The following is a 20,901-nucleotide window of genomic DNA, read 5'->3' as shown; positions in this document are numbered from 1 at the left end:
AGCATTTCTTACCCTATCAATGATAGCTGCAAGTGTATACAGATTTTGTCAAATGTTATTTCAGTGGACAAAAAATTGAGATGGAAAGATACTGCTTTAAGAAGTACGTTTACCAGGCATGGTGACACACAGCTTTAACCCTAAGCACTCAGGAGGCAAAGGTAAGCAGGTCTCAGTGAGTTTGAGACCAGCCAAGGTTGCCTCAAAAAACGAATAAAACAGTGAGAGGAATTCCCAAAGGAGGGAAGGAAGGTAAGAAAGATTGATTTTGCTGAGACCATAATTTACTTGTCAAGGAGCAGTGATCTTTTATGTACTTCTCATTTTACAAATCAGGCAGTTCTTTTGACCATGAAAGTAGAAAACCCCCTTTCCCTTCTGTTGCTACTGTTGGTTAATGCTACAGCTTTGATGGCCTAGCTCTGTTGCTTTGTTCTAAAGTTGGCCAAATAGTTTTGTGTACCTAAGATTGTACTTGATATTTTTCTGCCTGGGTCTCAGTGATTAAAAAGAAAAATGGCATGTTTATATAAGTAAATCAGTGAAACAAGTTCTGTTGGTTTTGCTCATAGACATCTTTTTCTCTAAAGAAAGTGAAGTAATTGTATCTAAGGCAGTGATCCAGTAAAGGCTATATACTTTGGTTGGTCCAGATGGATGTTTGGTTTTCTTTGAAACAAGGTTTCTCTATGTAGCCCTGGCTGTTCTGGAGCTCACTCAGTACACCAGGCTGGCCTAGGACTTAGCTTTGTTGCCTCTGCCTTTCTAGTGCTGAGATTAAAGACATACACCACCACTGCCTAGCTTTATACTTAGATGTGCTCTTTTATATAATTTTCAAGCTCCAGAAAATATTAGAAATATTACTTTCACGTGGTATTTTCCCTTATTAGATAGAAATCCTTTAACCACTCCCATCATGTGTGATTGCCTTCCTTCTCTTTATTTGTAGGACAACAAAGAAATAATTTTGATTTTTCAGTTTTCTCTGTAGCAAATTAACAACTTAAAATAGTAATCCAGTACTTAAAATGGACCTTTTTTTACAAGCACACTTTGTTAAGCTGTATGTTCTGAAAATTAACATATGCATTCCCAAATGCTTTTGAGTATTTTAAGCTATGTTGTGTTTTGTAGCAAATCTTAATTTTACTTGTAGCATGAACCTTAAGTTTGATACATAAGTAACTGCAAAGATATAATTTTCATTTAATTTTGAAATCTAGTAAATCTTAGTATTGTAGAATTTGATGCATTTTATGTTGTGATTTACAAGCTATTTAGAAGCAAGAAATCATCAGTAGTTAGTGTGGATTCTGTTTGCTTGCTTTAGATGAAGTCTGTCTTGTTGCCCAGTTGTTTAGCTAGCCCTGAACTCCTGGGCTCAGCACTCCTGAGCAGCCTCTTGAGTAGCTAGTATTATAGGTGTATGCTGCACTGCTGGGCTGCTATAGCTTTGTGCCACTTTGTTTGTTATAAGTTTGAAAAGAACAACTACTTTCTTTTTGTTTTTAGCTGTAGCACCCGTTGTGCCTGACTTAAGTAGTGACATTGATACTAGTAATTTCGATGACTTAGAAGAAGATAAAGGAGATGAAGAGACATTTCCTATTCCAAAAGCTTTTGTTGGCAATCAGCTACCTTTTGTAGGATTTACATATTACAGCAATCGTAGGTAAGTACTCCAAGCAGTAATTTGGGGGTAAGTAAGTGATAATTCTTTTATAGTCACCATATTTTCTTAAAGATAACTAAATATTGTTTTAAAGTGGGATTGACAGTATCTAAAGTGGGATTGTTAGAGCTTTTTAGTATGCCAATTTTTAAAAATAATTATTTTATATATAAGTACATTATAGCTGTCTTCAGACACACCAGAAGAAGGCTTCTGATCCCTTTACAGATAGATGGTTGTGAGCACCAGGTGGGTGCTGGAATTGAACTCAGGACCTCTGTAAGAACAGTCAGTGTTCCTAACTGCTGAGTCATCTCTCCAGACCCCACAAATTGTCATTTTTAGAATTTGGTATTTGAGGGTTTTTTTCTTAGTCTCATTCATGTTAAGAGTATAGTTTTTCAGGAAAATTTACGTTGAATTATGTGGCATATCTTCAAGTGAAAATAACAGATGAAATAATTATGTTAATACTGACATTTCAATTACTATTTTTAAAGAGTTAACTGCTCAAAAATTTTAGAATAACATAATACATTTACCTAGCATTTTATCACTGTATTAATACTTCTGAAAGCCCATAATTTTTAGGTTTTGAAAATTAGTTTCTCCTTCCCCCTCAAAAAAGCCCAGAATATTTAATGAGCATTTCTATGAACTATAACATACAATCGTACCTATAGTGTTATGTTTGACAAATAACTGTAGCCTTTTATGTTTCCATTCCCTTAGATAGAGACAACTTACCTGAACTCTGAGTTGTCTTAAGGGCTATGTGAATAAAAACATAGTAAAACATAATTGTGCTTTTCATGAAGTAAGCACTCAGTATTTGCTGTTCCTAACTCATAACATCTATTGTTAGCTTCTATCTTTACATGTACATAATAAGCTTAACCTTTAGCATATTTTATTGTGTTGGGCATTCATCCATTCAACAGATATATTTGATAATTTGTTCTTTGTCACATGGATGGTCATACTGTGGTACAGAATAGTACATGTCCAATGAGGAAATGGATGAACTTATAATGTAAGTTCTACTTAACAGAAACAAAGTGCTAGACTAGTACTATGCAACAAAGTACTTCTGGTTTAAATCTGCACACCTGCTATTCTTCATTGTTTTAAACTTTTCTTGTTTTAAACATCAATTTTTTTTATGGCATGGTTTTAAATATTTGACTTACTTGGAGTGATTATTACACTTGAATAATTACATGTTAACAAGTCTTATCATTTAAATCAGAACTTTCTTAATGATGGATTTCGGTCTACAGTAGAAATCAAGAAGGCAGTGTAGTCTTGCCTCCTAAATTCATTTTCCCAAGATTGACTTAGCACTACACTGGGCACTGGAGCAACATCACTACTGGATAGCTCACTTGAGCTTTGCCCATGAAAAAGTTTACTGTTTAATCCCTTCCTCCTGACACCTTACATAATACTGTATCTACTTTATGTTGGCATATATAAACAGGAGATCTTCTAGATAGGTTTTTCTAAAGTCTAATTTTATGTTAAATTATCTAGGATATAATGGTGCTTTTATGTTTTTATGAAAACAATATGTTGACAAACAATCCCCAGTATTTTTGAATTCTCTGTATGGAGTACAGCAGTTACTTTGTTTCTCTATACAAAGTTAATCTTTAGACAGTTTGTACTACATTATCATGCACTTCATTGTATTTTCTGAATTTCCTTTATATTCATGCTTCATGATCCTAAGTAATGTTTATATTTCTTAAAAATAGAATGTATTGTATTCTTAAATATCATAGTCTTATTGTTTAATATAAATATTTCTTTTTATTACTTTATGCGTATACATGTAGGCCTGGGTATATGTCTACATAGACCATGTATGCAGAAATGTAGTGCCTTTTAAAAGTAATTGTCCACATTTTATGTAAAAGCAACACTATATGCAATACAAAGACCGCTTGAACACAGAAGACAAAGGTGGAGAAGATATGGATAGACGGTGTCCTCGTAGTCCCCTTCTACACTCAGAGACCCTTTTACTACTAGCTTTGTTGAATGCAAGTTATATATCATATTAAATCTGCAAAATTCTTGCTCTGTTCAGAGCCCCTGGCAGGATCTTTTGGTCTTAAGCATTTGGTTTTTTGTGCTATTTTATAGCAAATCTAAAATATAGAAGTCAAACCTAATGTGTGTTGTTAATGTTGAGAATGGGATCCTTCTCTTTGTCATGATATTAAGAGTGAAGAATTAAAAAAAAAACCAAAGCTAAACTTTGAGTTAAAAGCGAACTCGAAGACGAACGAGCGCTGAGGTTGTGATTACTTTGGCTCTCAGCACTATTACACTGCTTTGTGTAATAAATACCACTTTGTTTCTTGATGTTGATGTATCATTAATGTTTCCACTTAAGTATTTTAAAAATTTGGCAAGTTTTTGTTTTTAATTTTTCTGAACAGTATAAATATTAATATATTTTCCTATAGAAATGTTGAATTATAATTGTAGTGTCACTTAAGAACAATCTAATTTATATATTGTTTCTAAAATAAAAATTAAACATACTTTATTTTTAAAAAGTTATCTAGTGAACAAAACAGGCACACAGTGCATATTGTTTCTATATATATATTTAAAATGCTATTTTCTTTATAAATTCTTTTTAAATTCCTTACCCTCACCTGATAGATACTTACCTTCAGCAAATCCCAGTGAGAACAGATCCAGCTCCAATGTGGATAAAAGCTTGGTAGGTATTTCTTATTCTCAGTTTTGTTTTTATTTTCAAGTTGACAGATAATGTATTTGTGTGTATGATATTAAGCAAGCCTGTGAATGTGCAGCTAGTTTAGATATTTATGACACTTAAATTATTGTCTACTCTTCAGTATTTCTTATCTGAGTATCAAATGAAATAATATATAAGCTGGAAATTGTATTAAATGATAACTACTCATTTCATTACCCTGTCCTCAGGCCCTAATAACCTGCTCTACTTTATCTCTCAATTTCTTCTACTGTCTTCCTATAAATGGAATTAGATACATTTGTCTTTATGTGTCAGGCTTATTTCGTTTACTTAAATTCATCCATGTTGCAGTATATGTTATAGACTTCCTTTTAAAGACTGCATAGTATCTCAGAGGACATGTTTACCACATTAAGTATAACATGCATTAAGTGAAAAGAGTTAAGTAAAGGGATATGCTACAAACATCAATCAGACAGAACAGTAGAGGGTAACACCTTTGTACTAACAGCGGTGGAAAGTCATTGCTCTTATACTGCTGAAAGCAAGGAGAAAGTTTGGCATGATAAAAGAGGAACGTAAAATGTAGAACAAGAGGTATTGAGAGAGTAATTTCATATCTCCACCTTTCGTGTAGTTTATTTTATTTTTAATTTTTATTATTTTCCCTTATTGTCTGAGACTAATAGCACAGCAGATCCAGGCAGTGTAATCTGTAGTTTTTATGACAAAAATAGAAGATCGATCTTTAAGACTGAAAAGGAGTTGGGGAAATAGAGAATAACTAGTATTGCTAGCATAACTTAATTTCTTCATTCTTTGGAATTTGTTATATATAATAAATAAGCACATTACTAAGAACTTGATATGTTCTGGTTAGGGATTCTTTCTGTTCTTCATTTGACTGGAAAACAAGCCTACCTGACTTATTTCTCTCCATCTAAGAATAATCATCCTTAAAATACCTTGTGTATACAAGAAACTTTTTTTTTTTTTAATTTTCAAGATAGAGTTTTTCCGCGTAATCCTTGCTGTCCTGGAACTTGTTGTGTAGACCAAGATAGCCTCAAACTTACAGAGATCCACCTGCCTCTTCCTCCTGAGTGCTAGGATTACAGGCATGCACCACCACTACCTTTTTCAAAGATGCATTTTATTTACATTTGTTTTGTGGTTTGTGTGGTTTGTGGTACTGGAGTTCAAAGCCAGTGTCTGATATAAACTCGACTACTGAGCTGTATCCTCATTATCTTGATTATATGCTTTTTAATTAAGAAGCAGAGGAGTAACGATTGTTTTTTATTTGCTGTTTCTTACATTTTTTCAAGATTTAAAACTTTTTAATGAATATGTGTATATACTTGGGTGTTTGTTGGTACACCATGTGAGTCCAAGTACCTGGGGAATATAGAAGAGACCATCAGGTCACCCGGAACTGGAGCTACAGGTGGTTTTGAGCTGCCTGATATGGGTGCTGGGAACTGAACTCTCTTTCTCTCTAAGAGTAGTAAGTGCTCATAACCACTGAGCCCATTTGCAATGTAGCTCTTACTGGCCTCCAGCTTGGTGTCTGGTCAAAGATGAGCATGAACTTGATCTTTGTGCCCCTCAATCCCATGTGTTGCCATTACTGGTATGGGTCACTTATATCCAGTTTATGTGGTACTGGGGGATAGAAGCTAGGGCTTCATGCATCCTAGGTAAGCAGTCTATGAACTGAGCCATTTCCCCAATACTGGTTTGTTTGTTTTTTTTTAACTTGGTTTGGTTTCTTGAAATAATCTCTGATAATTTAGGGTAGCTATGGTGACCTTGAACTTCTGATTTCACTTCCACAATGCCAGCAGCCATTTTTATGAAGCAGATACCATTCTTTTTCTTCTGATATATTTCCTCTTAAATGTAAGAAAACATGTGATAAAAGGGAAAGTGAGAAGTGGGGAAGGAACTATGCTGGTACTCTTTCTGCTCTGGTCGTTTTTAAAATTAAATTTTTTATTTGTTTCTGTGTACATGTGTATATGCAGAGGTCAGATTCAGTGCTTTTTCTTTTGCTTTCCACTTTTTTCTTTGATTCGGGATCTCTCCCTAATTTTGGAGCTCATTGATTAGCTAAGCTGGCTGACCAGCAAACCCCAGGCATCCTATCATCTACCACTAGGATTATAATCATGTGCCACCACCCTCTTCTTACATCGATGCTTGTATGGGAAGCACTACTGATGAACTAATTTCTAGTCCTGGGATACTAATTATTTTAGGATGTCAATATTATGTAACAAATTAGGACATTAAGTGCTCAAGTTTTATTGTGCATACAAGGATCATGGACCTACTTATTCTTAAAGTTTGACATGAGCTAATTCCTCAGTGATATTTTATCTTGTGCTATATTTGATTTTCCCCCATTATCAGATATCATATTTTCTTCTCTCCTTTTCATGTTTGCTAAAATGCTTTCTTTCTACTTTCTTCTCCTTTAGGCTAATTTTTCATCTGTCAGATGTACCTTAAAGCATTTATATTTTTGGTAAAATTAGAAGTGGCTCCTTTTCTTTAGAACATTCAATAGGCAGTCTTATTAACACCACAGTGTAATATTTTATGCCTATGTCTTGGGATTATTGTATGTTTTTGTTTTTGTTTGGTTTCTTTTGGTTTTTCGAGACAGGGTTTCTCTGTATAGCCCTGGCTGTCCTGGAACTCACTTTGTAGACCAGGCTGGCCTCGAACTCAGAAATCTGCCTGCCTCTGCCTCCCGAGTGCAGGGATTAAAGGCATGCGCCACCACGCCCGGCTCTATTGTATTTTTTTAACTGATAATGTAAAACATAAAAGTGTACGTACTGGGCTAATATATAATGTTTTTATGCATACAAATTATGCACAACTCTATTGAGAAAATACAAACTAACATTCAGAAAGATAAAAGATTGAACTAAATAATCATATTCTAAACAGCCATAAAATGTTAATAAAAGGTATTACTTTTAATTTCTCTGAACATTAGCAGAATGAAGGTTTTTTTTTTTTAAATTAAAGCAGGAAAGTTTACAGAAAACAATCTACAAGCTTGAAGAGCAACTACATAATGAAATGCAATTAAAAGATGAAATGGAGCAGAAATGCAGGTAAGACTGTCCTTCAGTGAGACTCTCATTAAAAGTTAGATATATATTTTAGAATGTATACTCTGTCAACATCTAGAGGTATATGGAGGGTGGGGACATCAAAGTTGCTACTTATGTACACCTATAAAAAGTGTCTTGGCCAGAATTGAAAATAATATTAATGGCTTGTCATATAGCTTGACAGTAGAGTCAGTAGACACATGGCCTTGTCCTTGAGTTTGATCCACAGCACTGTAAAAAGAAGTTTAAGGAACATTGTGTTGGCATTAGCTACAGAGCTACAGATATGTTTTCTTCAGGCTTTTAAAAATTAGTTACCACATTCACTGTGTTTCCCTCCATTGTGTTTTATTTATTTATTTTATTAGGTATTTATTTCATTTACATTTCCAATGCTATCCCAAAAATCCCCCACACGCTCCCCCACCCACCCACTCCCACTTCTTGGCCCTGGCATTCCCCTGTACTGAGGCATATAAAGTCTGCACGACCAGTGGGCCTCTCTTTCCACTGATGGCCGACTAGGCCATCTTCTGATACATATGCAGCTTGAGACACAATTTGTGTTTTAAGTAGCTAATTGTGTTTTAAGTAGCTAATTGAAAGGATAGTTTTCTGAGCTAAAATGACTAATTTTCATACTTCCACTGAGATTTTCTAGAGTATAATTTGTTTTGTTTTCCTGGTTGAATCAAATTCTTTTGATAACATGTATTTGAAAAATAGAGTGGTTCTCAACCTGTAGATTGCAACCCCTTTATGGGTCAAATGATCCTTTCACAGGGGTCGCTTAAGACTATCCTGCATATTGGATATTTATATTACAACTTATAACAGCAACAAAAGTAACAGCATTTAAGTAACAGCAAAAATAATTTTATGGTTGGAGGTCACTATAACATGAGGAACTGAATTAAAGGGTTGCATCATTAAGAGGTTGAAAATCGCTGAAGTAGAAGATGATCAAGGTATTTTAAAATAACCCAAAATAATGTTCGAATGAGTTAACTACAAATAATTTTATAGTTACATTTTATGACTATTAATGAGTAAGTGAAATATAATCGTAACAGATTTAGTATTCAGTAAATGGTATCAGGAAAACTTGAGAGTACTAGAGGCATAGGAAATAAGGGTTTTTTTTTCCCTGTCTACATTTCCTGGTATATTATATAGCTAGCTTATATAATTTAAAATTAAAAAGAAAAAAAAGCATGCAATAAACAAATAGCTGAAGCTGGGTTTTGGAAGGAATTTCTAAGAGTGAAGTATAGAAATACGGGAGGAAAAGAGTAGATGCAAACATGTAAATGCTGAGATGTTTCTACTTTAAAAATTAGGGGCTGTAAAGATGACTCAACAATTAAAAGAGTGCTTTCTGCTGTTGTAGCCCCGTGTGGTTCACAACCACCTGTAAGTCCAGCCCCAGGGCATCTGACACCTTCTCCTGGACTCTGGACATCTGCCCTCAAGTGTTTACATAATTTGCACACAGGCGTACATGTATACATACTTTAAAACAAATCTTTAAAAATTTTAAACAAAATTAAAAGTTTGTCGGTGTTGGTGATAATGGGTTTGAGGAAGAAGTCAGAATGGCCAAAGCAGGTGATCATGGAAAGTTTGTAACCTCACGAAATGGAAATGACAGACCTAATCCCAACTCTTTAGGAAGCTGAGGCAAGAGGAGTAAGAGTTTTTAGCCCAGACATTCAAATAGGGTTTTGTTTGTTTGGTTGGTTTGGTTTGGTTTGTTTTTCGAGACAGGGTTTCTCTATATAGCACTGGCTGTCCTGGAACTCAACTTTTTGTAGACCAGGCTGGCCTTGAACTCAGAGATCCGCCTGTCTCTGCCTCCCAAGTGCTGGGATTAAAGGCATGCACCACCACCGCCCGGCTCAAATAGTTTTAATTGCATTCATTTAACTAAGATTTTTGGGGCTGGGGAGATGGTTCAGTGGTTAAGAGCACTGACTGCTCTTCCAGAGGTTCTAAGATCCATTCCCAGCAACCACATGGTGACTCAAAACCAACTGTACTGGGATCCGATGTCCTTTTCTGGTGTGTTTGAAGACAGCTACAATGTACTCACATAAATAAATAAATCTTTAAAAAAAAAGATTTTAATTTGTACCAAATAATGTGCATACCAACAATATTGTATTAAACCAAAGAAGATATAGCCCCTATTTATGTGGAGGTTGTAAACATTAGGGAAGATAATGTAATTATGAATTAATATGGTACATGGTAAGTTAGAAAGAATATAATGATATAGTAATGTATTTAGAAGAACACCATGGTTGATGGCTCACACCTGTAATCCTAGCATTGCAGAGGTGGAACAGGAAGATTACAAATTCAAGGCTAGCCTGGGCTACATGTATAAGACTATGCCTGCTCCCTAAAAAAAAGAAGAAGAAAGAAAGAAAGAAAGAAAGAAAATGATGATCATATCATCAGATTCCTATACCACTTTATCGGATGTTTTAAAAACTCAGAGCCAAAAAGTTGGGTGAAAAGACTGAATTGGCAAGAGTGGAAGACAGTTAAAGTCCAGGAATTATACATATGTGGAGACCTTGTAAGGGAACTTGACTAGCTGTTAAATAAGAAGAAAAGCCAGGCCAGGTGTGGTGGTGCACGCTTGACACTTTCCTGCAGTGCCAGTGCTGTATAGGCAGTGCAGAGAGGGTGCAGTGCAGAGAGGCAGTTCTGAGACTGCCTTAATAGAAAGTGGGGTGTCATCAAGGAAGACTCCTAAAGTTGATTTTAGGAGCCTCACTCTAATCAGACTGTGTACCCGGCTACAGATAAAATAACAACAACAACAACAAAAACCCAAAAAAACAAAAAGAAAGATTAATCAGGGATAATTCCCTGTTGATAGAAAGTACTTGTACGGGGCTGGTGAGATGGCTCAGTGGGTAAGAGCACCCAACTGCTCTTCCGAAGGTCTGAAGTTCAAATCCCAGCAACCACATGGTGGCTCACAACCATCTGTAATGAGATCTGACTCCCTCTTCTGGAGTGTCTGAAGACAACTACAGTGTACTTACACATAATAAAAATAAATAAATCTTAAAAAAAAAAAAAAAAAAGAAAGTACTTGTACATTCTAGAAGAAAGGGAAATTAGTATTGAAGGCAGCTGTATAGGACTATAAAATTATTTTGTTGCTACATCATTAATGTAATTTGTTACCATTATGAATCATAGAGTAAATATATTGATATATGTCCCCCAAGGGGACATGACCCACAGGTTGGGAACCACTGTGTTAGAAGGTCAGAATTAGCTTAGAGACAAAGAAAAGAAACTGTGGTGGAGAGAATGCAGTTTGGGTAGATCTCAGAATTTTGCCCAGTGCATTTACTCATTTGATGTATGCCACTTTTCCCGTCATTCACTTAACCTTTTATGATAGATTCAGTGGCTTTTACTTGATAGCATACTGTATTAGGAAGCTCAGAAATACTTTTTCGGGTGTGGGGGTTCAAGGCAGGATTTCTTTGTATATCCTTGCATGTCCTGAAACTCAATCTGTAGACCAGGCAGGGATCCAAGGCATGTGCCATCACCACATGGCAGTTGAGAAACTTGGAGGAGAAAAAGTTACCTTAAAACTTTTTTTTTTACCATCATCGTGTGCTTGAGTGCAAAGGCATGCCTTTGTGGTGTGTGTGTTTGTGAAAGTTGTTAGACTTAGTCCCAACTGAGATCACAGTGCATGCATAGGCACGGTTACTGCTAAACCATTCTGCTGGCCCAGAGTTTTCTTTTTCTTTTCCCCAAGCAACAATTTATAGAGAATAGACTGTAGCTATGAGTTTTGCCAATAGAAGTCAAGATATTTTCCAGAATTGCTATTGGTGCATTATCTCTGCATCTTAATTATATCCATCACGGCTTTGAAATTCTTGCTACCATAACATGCCAATTAGTATATTACAGAGAAAACACTGAACTATACATGTTTTTCAATTTTTTATCTGTATTTCAGTATAATTGGCACCTTTTAATCTTATGTAATTTCTGTGCCTTCAAAAATATATTTATTGCTCCACATAAGCATATGTCTTCATTAGACCAGCCAAGACCTCATCTCACCCCCCCCCACCCGCATCTCTCACTCACGCACACACACACCAGTTTTTTAAAAAATCAAGTGAAAAGGACTGTTGGTATTAATACTGGTTAATGGAAATGAATGGATTTATAATCTGTATTTTTTGTTGTTGTTTTTTTACAGAACTTCAAACTTAAAACTAGACAAGATAATGAAAGAATTGGATGAAGAGGTACTTTTTAATCTTTTTAATTAAGTACACATAATTTTTCTTTGTATCACTTTCTTTTACTTTGGTATATTTATAGAGAAAATTTCATTTGAAATCATAAAACATGATGGGAAATGAAGATAAAAATTTTACCTTAGACTCCAGCTTCAAGTTTACAGTACTTTAGTTCCCTTTGTATAACTTTATTCTAAGACCATGTAGAAACTTTAGTACATGAATTTCAACTTTGTGGTTTCTGATAGTTGAAAAACAAAAATGCAGCAAGAGATCAAAAATGGAAGCTACAGCTATGTCAGAAAGGCAGCCTGGCAAGAAAAAGAAATATGTCAAATGATTGATTAATAGGGCTTAGAATTGAGTTGGGAAGTATTTATGTTTTCTGTGATTTCCTACAAGCTTGGTTTAATTAGCAGAGAAACAGTACTTCCTGATAGATGTTTGTGCACAAATACATAATACATTTTTAGCCTCAGTTAACTTTCTATTGTATGCGATGACTCTGTAGTCTTCTCCTAATGTAAATATCCTTTGTCTTTTTAGATTTAATCTTTGATAAATTTTATGTTGTCCAGTTTTTTTCCCCAGGGGTAATTATATCTATTAGTGATGTTTTTCTCTTTAACTTGTGTTTTTAGGATATAAATATAGTCATCTAAAGATTGTAACAACTTTTTTCTATTAGCTTCAGTATGAATGTAGTCTTAAGTTATTAGCACTTTATATTTCATTCTGGTTGTTTAAGGAATCAAACCTAAATTAAGATACACTATATGTTTAAGTTACTCATCGTTCTGAATTCAAGATCGAGAGAAAGGTCTTAATTATTAAATTAATATAGTCCTACTTAAAGAGAGGCAAAGTGAAAGTACTGTTTGCTCTTCTATCACTAAGTACAGCTAAAATTCCTATGCATTAAATGTAAACCAAATATGAGAAGATCCTGAAAAGTATGGAGAAAGCAGACTAGCTTTGGGGGCACTTGATTTCTAAGACCCACACAGGCTTCTGAGTTAATCGAGTGCTTGAGTAGCCTGAGTTCTCATGACCTCATACACAGAGATGTTGACACATACTTATAATCCTCATGCCTGGGAAATGGAGGCTGGAAGAACAAAATTTCAAGATCATCTTCAAGTAGATAGCAAGTTTAGGGCTGGCTTGGAACATGTCAAACCCTGTCTTAGAACATGAAATAAATAGTAGGAATAACATGGGCCCCTCATTTCATGGCCTCAAAATAACAAGAACAGACTTTATAGGACACAACTACATCATTGACATGTGTTCAACCGTGGCAGAATGCACATTTTTTTCAAGTGCTTAAGGACCACATACTAAGACCAAGATAGGTCTTGTCCTGTGCCATGAAGTATACTTAAAGGAATCAGAATGATAGTGTATCCTGACCAAAATATAATCAGGTCACAATGAGTAACAGGTAGATAGAAGGAAAACTGAGCATGTGAAAGTCAAATGAGAAAAAGAGGTACTGTCAAAGGGATAAAAATTCATTAGAATGGTGATTATATTTTCAAGCTTTTATGTTTCAAAAAAAGTAAAGTTTTTCATCATTAAAAATATATAATCAAATGTAAGAAAAATGAAGAAAAATACAAAATCAAAATTTGTGAGATGCATTTAACACAGTGACTAAAGGAAAGATTATATAGCATACCTGTTCATATTAGAAGAAGACAACTCTAAACATGTCATTTAAGTGAACTAAATGAATTGCTTAAAAAATCCAACATGCCTCAACTCAGTGTGGATCATTTCATTAGCTATATATAACTCTAAGGAAAGTGAATCTATAACTTTAGAACTCTTTCTCACCTGCACAAAGACGTGAATCTCAATGACCATATTCCGCAAATAATTTACAACACGTCAAAATAAGAACATTTCCTAATTCATTTTGTTAGAATAATAACCTTACATGAACTATAGAGAAAACTAGAGAACATGATCACTCACAACTACAAAATCTTTAGCAAAGTACTAACATGGATCTCAGATAACTTATCTAACTGTAGTTTATTTCAGAGATGCAGGATTCATTTAGTATTTTAAAATCAGTCACTTAATTCATTATATTAAGTCTAAAGGAAAAAAAAAACCAAATGATCTTATGAGTTGATACAGAAAGGGCATTAGACAAAATGAGGTATCCATTCACAGAAAAGTTTCCAGAAAACCAAAGTTGATAAATAACATATATAAAACCTATATTTTACTTCATATTTTATTGTAAAAGAGTAAGTACTTCTTCCCCTGAGGTCTGTTACTAACAGAAAGCACATCCTCTCTCATCTCATCTCATCTCATCTCATCATCATTCAGCTACTACTAGAACTTGTAGTGAGGACATATAACCAAAAATGGATCAGAGAAGAAGAGGTAAACCTGTCTATGTGTTTTATGCAAGAGAGACAATGGTGTGTTTAGAAAAATTCTAACCATGGTGATCAAGTCATGATATTGACTTAAGATTGTAGATTAGGAAAATAGAATGAAGAACAAAAATAAAGCCTACATGGGACTGGAGAGATGACCCTGAGGTTAAGAGTATTAGCTGTTCTTTCAGAGGTCCTGAGTTCAATTCCCAGCAACCACCTGGTGGCTCATAACCATCTATAATGAGATCTTGTGCTCTCTTCTGGCCTGTATACATACATGCAGGCATAATGCTGTATACATCATAAATACATCTTTTTTTTAAAAAGAGAAAGAAACCCACACAGTTATGGTTAACCTGTGACAAAGTTGCAAAAGCATTTTGGTGGAGGAAAGGTAATTCTTCAGCAAATAGTACTGGAGCAATTGTGGGCCAAGATCTGAACCTTGACGTGTCATACCTTGTGATTATTAACTTAATAATAGATTTAAACAAATATAAAAGTATAAAGCTTTTAAGAGCTTTGAGTTGGTGACTCATGTTTATAATGAATGCCGTAGTTCCCAGTTTCAAGTTAGCTTAAGAGTTAAAAGAGGTGACTCAGTAGGAAGAAGCCCTTGTATGTAGGCCTGATAACCCAAGTACCACCCCTACCTCCTAGAAGTGGAAGGAGGAAATGGATTCCCAAGAGTTGTACTCAGACAACACATGCACACTGAATTTTAAAGTTTAAAATGACAAAATCTTAGAGAAGATGAACTACTATGGAGATCTATATCCCCTCTACAAATCTTTCTGATAAGATACCATTTACTTATAGATGGGAAAATGTAGAAAAATCACACAGTAAAGGGGAATTTCCTAATGTCACATTTTAAATACAAAAACTAAGCAACAAAAATGTGGTAATACTGGTGTTAGTGGTTCAGACACAGAGGGTAGATCTGTATAATTCAAGTACAAGTGTCTTACTTTGTAAGACATGTTTTATCTGTTACTGCAAAGCTGTCATTAGAGTGTATGACCTGGAGGATTATACCATCAGAGGTGAGGAGGACACAACATCTGGCCCAGCACCGGAATTACCTGGAACCAGTGGGACTCGGCACCCAGGAACTCCGCCGGACCAGTGGCACAGGTTCCTTCCTGTCAGGGCCAGTGTGACCTGAGCAGACCTTGTGTGCGAACTCTGCATCCAGTCCCACAAGACCCAGAAGAAGCTCCCCTCTCAGGAGCTCAAACACACCCAGGACCACAGGATCCCAGGATCCCAGGAGCTTGGTCACACCAGGATCTCAGCGTCGCTGAGACAGCTTGACTCCCAGGAGCTCTGACACACCCAGGATCTCAGGATCACAGGATCCCAGAATCACAGGGTCACAGAGACAGCTGAACTCTGAGGAGTTCTGACACAACCAGAATCACAGAAAGGGCAGGCTCCAGTCACATATATCAAGGGCAGGTAGCACTAAAGATAATCAGATGGCGGAAGGCAAGTGAAAGAACATACGCAATAGGAACCAAGGTTACTTGGCATCATCAGAACCCAATTCTCCCTCCATAGCAAGTCCTGGATACCCCATTACACCAGAAAAGCAAGATCTGGATCTTAAATCACTTCTCATGATGGTGATAGAGGACTTTAAAAAAGGACATAAATAACTCCCTTAAAGAGGTACGGGAGAACACTCATAAACAGCTGGAAGTCCTTAAAGAGGAAACACAAAAATCCCATAAAGAATTACAGAAGAACACAGTCTAGCAGGTGCAGGAAATGAACAAAACCATCCAAGATCTAAAAATGGAAATACAAACAATAAAGAAATCACAAAGGGAGACAACCCTGGAGTGAGAATCCCTAGGAAAGAGATCAGGAGTCATAGATGCAAGCATTACCAACAGACTACAAGAGATAGAAGTGAGAATCTCAGGGGCAAAAGATACCATAGAAAATATTGGCACAACAGTCAAAGAAAATGCAAAAGGCAAAAAGCTCCTAACCCAAAACATCCAGGAAATCCAGGAGACGATGAGAAGATGAAACCTAAGGATAATAGGTATAGAAGAGAGTGAAGATTCCCAGTTTCAGCAAAATTATAGAAGAAAACTTCCCTAACCTAAAGAAAGAGATGCCCATGAACATACAAGAAGCCTACAGAACTCAAAATAGATTGCACCAGAAAAGAAATTCCTCCTGTCACATAATAGTCAAAACACCAAATGCACAGAACAAAGAATATTAAAAGCATTAAGGGAGCCACCAAATGCACAGAACAAAGAATATTAAAAGCATTAAGGGAGCCGGGCGTGGTGGCGCACGCCTTTAATCCCAGCACTCAGGAGGCAGAGGCAGGCGATTTCTGAGTTCGAGGCCAGCCTGGTCTACAAAGTGAGCTCCAGGACAGCCAGAGCTATAAAGAGAAACCCTGTCTCGAAAAACCAAAAAAAAAAAAAAAAAAAAAAAAAAGCATTAAGGGAAAAAGATCAAGTAACATATAAAGGCAGACCTATCAGAGACCATACTTCTCACCAGAGACTATGAAATCTAGAAGATCCTGGACAGATGACATACAGACCCTAAGAGAACACAAATGCCAGCCCAGGCTACTATACCCAGCAAAACTCTGAATTACCATAGAGAAACCAAGATATTCCATGACAAAATAGAATTTACACAATATCTTTCCATAAATCCAGCCCTACAAAGGATAATAGATGGAAAACACCCAACACGAGGGAAACTGCACCCTAGAAAAAGAAAGAAAAGTAATCATTCAACAAACCCAAAAGAAGATAGCCACACAAACATAATTCTACCTTTCACAACAAAAATAACAGGAAGAAACAATCAATTTTCTTTAATATCTCTTAACATCAAAGCACTCAATCCCCCCAAAAAAGGCATAGATTAACAGACTAGATACATAAACAGGACCCAGCATTTTGCTGCATCCAGAAAATGCACCTCAGTGACAATGGCAGACACTACCTCAGAGTAAAAGGTTGGAAAACAATTTTCTAAGCAAAAGGCACTAAGAAACAAGCTGGAGTGGGCATTCTAATATTGAATAAAATCAACTCTCAACCAAAAGTTATCAAAAAAGATAAGCAAGGACACTTCATACTGATCAAAGGAAAAATCTACCAAGATTAACTCTCAATTCTGAATATCTATGCTCCAAATGCAGGGCATCCACATTCATAAAAGAAACTTTTCTACAGTTCAAAGCACACATTGCACCCCACACAATAATAGTGGGAGACTTTAACACCCCACTCTCAGCAATGGACAGATTATGGAATCAGAAACTAAATAGAGACACAGTGAAACTAACAGAAGTTATGAACCAAATGGATCTAAGAGATACTTATAGAACATTTCACCCTAAAGCAAAGAATATACTTTCTTCTCAGCACCTCACGGTACATTCTCCAAAACTGACCATATAATTGGTCACAAAACAGGCCTCAACAGATATAAGAAGATTGAAATAATCCCATGCATCTTATTAGATCACCATAGACTAAGGCTGGTCTTAAATACCAACAAAAACAGTGGAAAGCACACATAATATGTGGAAGCTGAACAATACTCTACTCAATGATAAACTTGGTCAAGGAATAAAGAAATTAAAAGCTTTTTAAAATTTAATGAAAATGAAGACACATACCAAAATTTATGAGAAATAGTGAAAGCAGTGATAAGAGTATGATAAGTATGATAAGAGTATGAGTGATAAGACTCATAGTTCTGAGTGCCTCCAAAAAGAAACTGGAGAGAGCATACACTAGCAGCTTGACAGCACATCTGAAAGCTCTAGAACAGAAAAAAGTAAATAAACCCAAGAGGAGTAGACAGCAGGAAATAATCAAACTCAGGGCTGAAATCAACCAAGTAGAAACAAAAAGAATGATACAAAGAATCAACAAAATCTGGAGCTGGTTCTTGGAGAAAATCAGGAAGATAGGTAAACCCTTAGCCAGACTGACTAGAGGGACAGTATCCAAATTAGTAAAATCAGAAACGAAAAGGGAGACATAACAACCAAATACATCTTAAAATAATTATTCTCTTTGTTGAGTATTAACAGTTGAAAATATTAAAATCATGTTCTACAAACATAGAAATTTTGTTGATAATTTTTCTCACTGTGCTTGAAATTAGCATTTTCTTAATGCTTAACTTCAAAGAATTTTTGCTCTTTTGAAATTTTTAAAATATACTTACTGATAAAATAATTTCTCTCCCAGAAACACTGTTAATCTTTTTTTTTAAGTAAACTGATTGTTAGTGTACACAGATATGTAATGTGTTTTAACTACTCTCTCACTATGTCTGGGGGTGTCATATAAGGACTTTTGAATATATTTCTTAATGATTCATTTTTAATATTTTATGCTTTTCTGCTGTGTTTAACTCCAAAGAACATTTTGTATGTTTTGAAACAATTTAGTATTCAATATTAGATATAGGATTCTCAGTTATGAATAGGTTTAAGTATTCATTAATGATATTTTTAGGATATGAAAGGATATGAATAAAAAAGTTGATCAAATTTTTTATGTATCATTTGAGTCTCTAAATACTCAATATTATTAATGTTTGTTGTATACAATGCATTTAATTAATAAATTTTTTTTTTTAAAAATGTACTACCTGGGTGTGAGGGCACGGTTGAGCATGACTGTAACCTTATCAAGGGAAAGTATTGCAGACACAGGTAGGCCCTAAAACTCAGGCTTGCCAGTTGGGGTGCCACAGGTTCAGTGAGACCATATCTCAAGTGATATAGAAGAGAAACAATAGAGGAAGGCACTTGACAGTGGCTGCCAGCCTCAACACACATAGACACACCCACACCCACACACATGCATGTACTGTGTACACATAAGCACAACTGAAAAGAACAGAATATACCACCTGATTGTAAGCAAAAAATGGATTTTAAGATTTCATCTGAAGTATTTTAAAAGAGCAAAGTACTCCCTGAACTGTGTGTCAATTGTAACTGTTGTCATTATAATTTTAGGGGAATCAAAGAAGAAATCTAGAATCTGCAGTGTCTCAAATTGAGAAAGAAAAGATGTTGCTACAACATAGAATTAATGAGTACCAAAGAAAAGTGGAACAGGAAAATGAGAAGAGAAGAAATATAGAAAATGAAGGTAAATTGTTCTTTTGAAAATGTTGGACTATCTTCGTAGACACTACCACTGAGCTATAACTGTAGCCCCAAGATTTTTGTTTAATAGTGAACTGTCTTTATCATGAGATTGTCTTAACTACAATAATATACAGATGATTTAAATAACCCAAATCTTCAGTTACATTTATAACTTACTAAAGCCTATAAGTGTTATTTATCTAAGATCATGATTGTTACAATTTTGTTTATACCAGAATCATTGAAGACCGTAAATATCAGGGCTGAGGAGATGATTCTGTAGTGAAGAGCACTGGCTGTTTTTTAAGAGGACCCAGGTTCAATTCTCAGCACCCATAAAATGACAACCAACCACTTGTAATTCCAGTTTCAGGGCATCCAGCCCCCTCTTCTGGCCTCTGTACCCACTGTACACACACAGAACTCCCATACACAAAACAGAACATTCATACCCAAACTCCAGAGATTTCTATTTAAATTATGGTATAGATACATGGCCTGGCAACAGTAAGTCTATAAACTCAGACATTTCTAACAAGCAGCTCATAGGATTACTGTTAAGCTAGAGTTGCCACACTCCCACCCCGGAGTAGTAGCTCAGGCTAGCCTGGAATTCACAAAAACCCATCTGCCTCTATCTTCCAAGTGCTAGGATTAAAGGCATGTGCCACCATCTTTGGCTAGAACTTTATATTTTCATACCAGTATTCCAATTATATTACATTTAAAAGTTTTTTATGTCATTTGATAACAATTATTTTAATTCTAGTTTATTTTATATATGTACTTATATGTATGCAATCTTATGTATATATAAGGCTCTTCATAAAGTATAAACAATGAATTCAGTGATATAATATATATTGGAATATGTCATAAATATACACAGCTTGGGGGCTGGAGAGATGGCTCAGCTGGTAAGAGCACTGACTGCTCTTTCAAAGGTCCTGAGTTCAAATCCCAGCAATCACATGGTGGCTCACAACCACCCATAAGGAGACCTGACACCCTCTTCCGGCATGTCTGAAGACAGCTACAGTGTACTAATGTATAATAATAAGTAAAAATCTTTAAAAAAATACACAGCTTAACAAAAGAAAAAAGCATCTTATATTACTAAATATGCATATATTTCTATAGATACACATGTCAAAACATATGTATGATATGTTTGGTTTCATCTTAAGATATTGATTCATAGATTGACCTAAGAAGGAAGAATAGTAGTTGTAGAAGAATCAGTTAAGGGAGAAAAAACTAGAGAATCCTCATTATTCTACCATTTACTATCTTTTGACTTTTGTACCATTTTAAAAATACTGAATTATTCAAGTAATTTTAATGTTTAATATCAAAGAACTAGCTTTATAACTAAGTTTGGTTGTACATTCCTATATCCCAGAACTCAGGAGTTAAGGCAGGAGAATAACTTGAGCTCTTGTATTGGATTAGAGCCTGCAGCGACTATCAAATCACCCCTGGGAGGTTGGGGTGGGG

At 35.4% G+C, this 20,901-nt stretch overlaps 1 protein-coding gene across 3 annotated transcripts in view; it reads left to right on the top strand.

Moving 5' to 3' along the window:
- The window catches only part of Rock1 (Rho associated coiled-coil containing protein kinase 1), a 121,038-nt gene that overhangs the window by 59,877 nt on the left and 40,260 nt on the right, over positions 1-20,901 (top strand). For 2 of the 3 annotated variants that reach the window (XM_021150215.3, XM_085833466.1), the window contains exons 10-14: positions 1,516-1,675; positions 4,352-4,412; positions 7,455-7,543; positions 11,796-11,844; positions 19,270-19,405. In XM_021150215.3, coding sequence (XP_021005874.2) covers positions 1,516-1,675; positions 4,352-4,412; positions 7,455-7,543; positions 11,796-11,844; positions 19,270-19,405 — 495 coding nt within the window. The remainder of the gene's footprint in view (positions 1-1,515; positions 1,676-4,351; positions 4,413-7,454; positions 7,544-11,795; positions 11,845-19,269; positions 19,406-20,901) is intronic. The other variant, XM_029472234.2, reaches the window with a different exon arrangement.

This window comes from Mus caroli, unplaced genomic scaffold (genome assembly GCF_978045245.1).
Source record: "Mus caroli unplaced genomic scaffold, Mus_caroli_1 scaffold_19, whole genome shotgun sequence".
Lineage (NCBI taxonomy): Eukaryota > Metazoa > Chordata > Mammalia > Rodentia > Muridae > Mus > Mus caroli.
Note: the sequence above shows the minus strand (reverse complement) of the source record. Positions and strands in the feature narration are given on the sequence as shown.